At 37.5% G+C, this 2491-nt stretch overlaps 1 protein-coding gene across 1 annotated transcript; it reads right to left on the reverse strand.

Annotated features, from left to right (window-relative positions):
• Positions 1 to 62: 62 nt before the first annotated feature.
• LOC118732450 (apolipoprotein D-like) lies at positions 63 to 983 on the reverse strand. Its single transcript, XM_036461585.1, has 5 exons — positions 976 to 983; positions 780 to 894; positions 581 to 711; positions 333 to 514; positions 63 to 246 (listed from the first exon to the last, which is right to left on the reverse strand). The coding sequence occupies exons 1-5, from the start codon at positions 981 to 983 to the stop codon at positions 95 to 97; spliced, it is 588 nt and encodes a 195-aa protein (XP_036317478.1). The 3' UTR covers positions 63 to 94.
• Between the last annotated feature and the right edge of the window lie 1508 nt (positions 984 to 2491).

Genomic DNA, 2491 nt, shown 5'->3' on the forward strand with positions numbered 1-2491 from the left:
TTTTTTTCAAGAACATACATTTGTATGTATTTTATTTGACGCTGAATTTATTTTTATTTAACAATTATTCGTTTGAGACACATCCTTCGTGTAATTAAGACCAATTGTCCGCAGCCGCCTCACAGTTGCTCTGATCCGTGACAACCAATTCACTCAACGAAACTCCGTTCTGTGTCAAAACATCCTTACCTATTGTAATAAACTCCTCCGAAGGACTTCGTTCACGGGTTAGGATCCAAGCGAATGCTGCGTGGAGAAATGAAAAACCAAATTTTTAATTTAACCAAAAAAAAAAAGTAACATAAGTCCTAATCGTTCGCAATTCCACTCACTTTTATGCGAACTGTCGTCGGCAGGTCGGCAGTAGTAAACGACACTGTAGTTAACGTAATCGGTAGACAAAATCCAGTAGTTTGTAGTTACGTTGTAGTCAGAAGAAACGGGGAATATAACCTTCAATTTGGCATTCTCAACTTCGACGGCGTAACCAACAGTTTCGGAGTATTCGTTGTTGCTGTGGTGTAACAAACAAATGTTGCGGTTTAAAAATTTATTCAAAGTTGGAACTGATTTCACTTACGTCACATTAATCATACTATTCACAACACCAATTTCACCATTGTCCTTTAGCGTATATTCGCCTTTTACACACTTGCCATCGGCTTCGAAGTAAACAGGATACTTAGTATACTCATACCAAACGCCTAGATACTGTTTCGCAACAAAAAAAATAACGATTTATTGTTTTTTTTAATACTGTACTTCTTTGTATTACTTACCGCAGATACATTGAAATTGCTCTGCACAGTCACGTCGGATGGACAATCGCCACTGGATTCCACTTGTGCGTGAGTGAGACCAATAAGGGCCAGGGCGATGATTGCAAGGACCGATCTAAATTTTCGCAAAGTTAAAAGTTTAAACTTTCTAACCGTTCTGATGTTTTTTTTTTTAGAATTTTTTGTATCCACTTACTTGTGCATAGTGAGTTGCTTGGTGTTTCGCTTGTCGTTTGAAACTAATGGTTTGCTTGCGGTGACACTACACTATTTATAGTTATGAACTGAATTGATTTACAAAGCAACCGCTGCTCGTGCCTACGTTTGGTAAGTGCGGTGCGTTATCGTAGGCGAAGTAATAGAAAAAACTATATTTACATATGTATAATTAAATAGTAATGGTTTAAAAGTTATGGCTCCTTCTTGGTGCATATTGATATAAAAGTACAGCCTCGGCCCTTAGAAGGAAGAACACACCTACTTTATCCTGAAACCAGATTTTAAATATCTAACGGAATTGATCTTTCCTAAACAAGGTTTTAACTAAATAAAGATTGAACAGAGTTATCCATAAGCAAAAAAAAACACAGAAGCGGGAAGAACGAGACTATAAAGTCATTTGGACGAAAACGGTTTTGTATGTTTGTACTAGAGATGCGCATGGGCCTAAATTTTCAGGCCCGGTCCGGCACGAGGGCAAAATTAACTTTCAAAAACACACACGAGCGCGCACGTTAAGAATTTTAGTGAGGCCCGGCCCGGCCCGGCACGGCACGACGGGACACGTCCCAGCCCGGAGATAAAGAGCCAACTTTTATTTTTAATTTTATGTTTATATATGTATGTATATTTACTTAAGCGAATCAATTTTTTACATCAAAGATTTTTATCATATATTTTCTGGGTAGTAGAAAAAGTATAAGGAATTTTATGTACAGATATGTAAACAAAACTACTAAGTATCTTATTTTTTCTATCGGTTTCCAAGTAATATTTCTTTTTTTGCTTTTCTCTTATCAAAAGAGTTTTAAATATGCACTATTTTTTTTTGTATAAAAACAAAAGCTTATCTAAATTTGTAGTATTAGCGACGGGCTTTTTCGTGCTTAAATATTCGTGCTTTTATGAAATTTTACTAAACGCCCATGCACGCACGAGTTCGTGCTGGCAGCAAATATGCCGGCCGGTACCCGCGGGCTTACGGCAAGGGCCCGCCGGGGCCGTGCCCATCTCTAGTTTTTACATATCTTCTACACTTATTATTTAATTCAGGTAAGTAGGATCTTCTCGTAAAAGACCATGCTTTGACGTGCAACGGTTGTTTGCAATAGCCAAAATAAATCGAGTTAGATATAGACAAATGTGTACATAAATGATCAGAATGAAAAAATAAATCGATTAAGTCCGTCCGTCCGTTCGTTCGTCTGTGCACACGATAACTCGAGTAAAAACTAAGATATCCTAACGAAACTTGGTATGTGTGACTCCTTTCAGCGTAGGACGGTTGGTATCGGAAATGGGCAAAATCGGACAAAATAACCACGCCTACCTCCCATATAACGGTAATTTAGAGAAATACAAAGTCTTCGATAAATCAGTACATACTGAAGCAAATTTATTCAAAATTGGTGTTTGCATTAATTCTTTAGCAAAAAAATAAGTTTCTGATACAATTTTTGGAAATTGGGCGTGGCATCGCCCACTTATGACCA

Source organism: Rhagoletis pomonella, unplaced genomic scaffold (assembly GCF_013731165.1).
Source record: "Rhagoletis pomonella isolate Grant_MI unplaced genomic scaffold, Rhpom_1.0 Rhpom_scaffold_20399, whole genome shotgun sequence".
Taxonomy (NCBI): Eukaryota; Metazoa; Arthropoda; class Insecta; order Diptera; family Tephritidae; genus Rhagoletis; species Rhagoletis pomonella.

Bases quoted from the DNA above. Each gene is read 5' to 3' on its own strand.
- LOC118732450 (XM_036461585.1), bottom strand. The intron at 712-779 runs GTAAGTAATACA...GTTGCGAAACAG, and splicing joins GCAATTTCAATGTATCTGCG to TATCTAGGCGTTTGGTATGA. The intron at 515-580 runs GTAAGTGAAATC...GTTACACCACAG, and splicing joins AATAGTATGATTAATGTGAC to CAACAACGAATACTCCGAAA.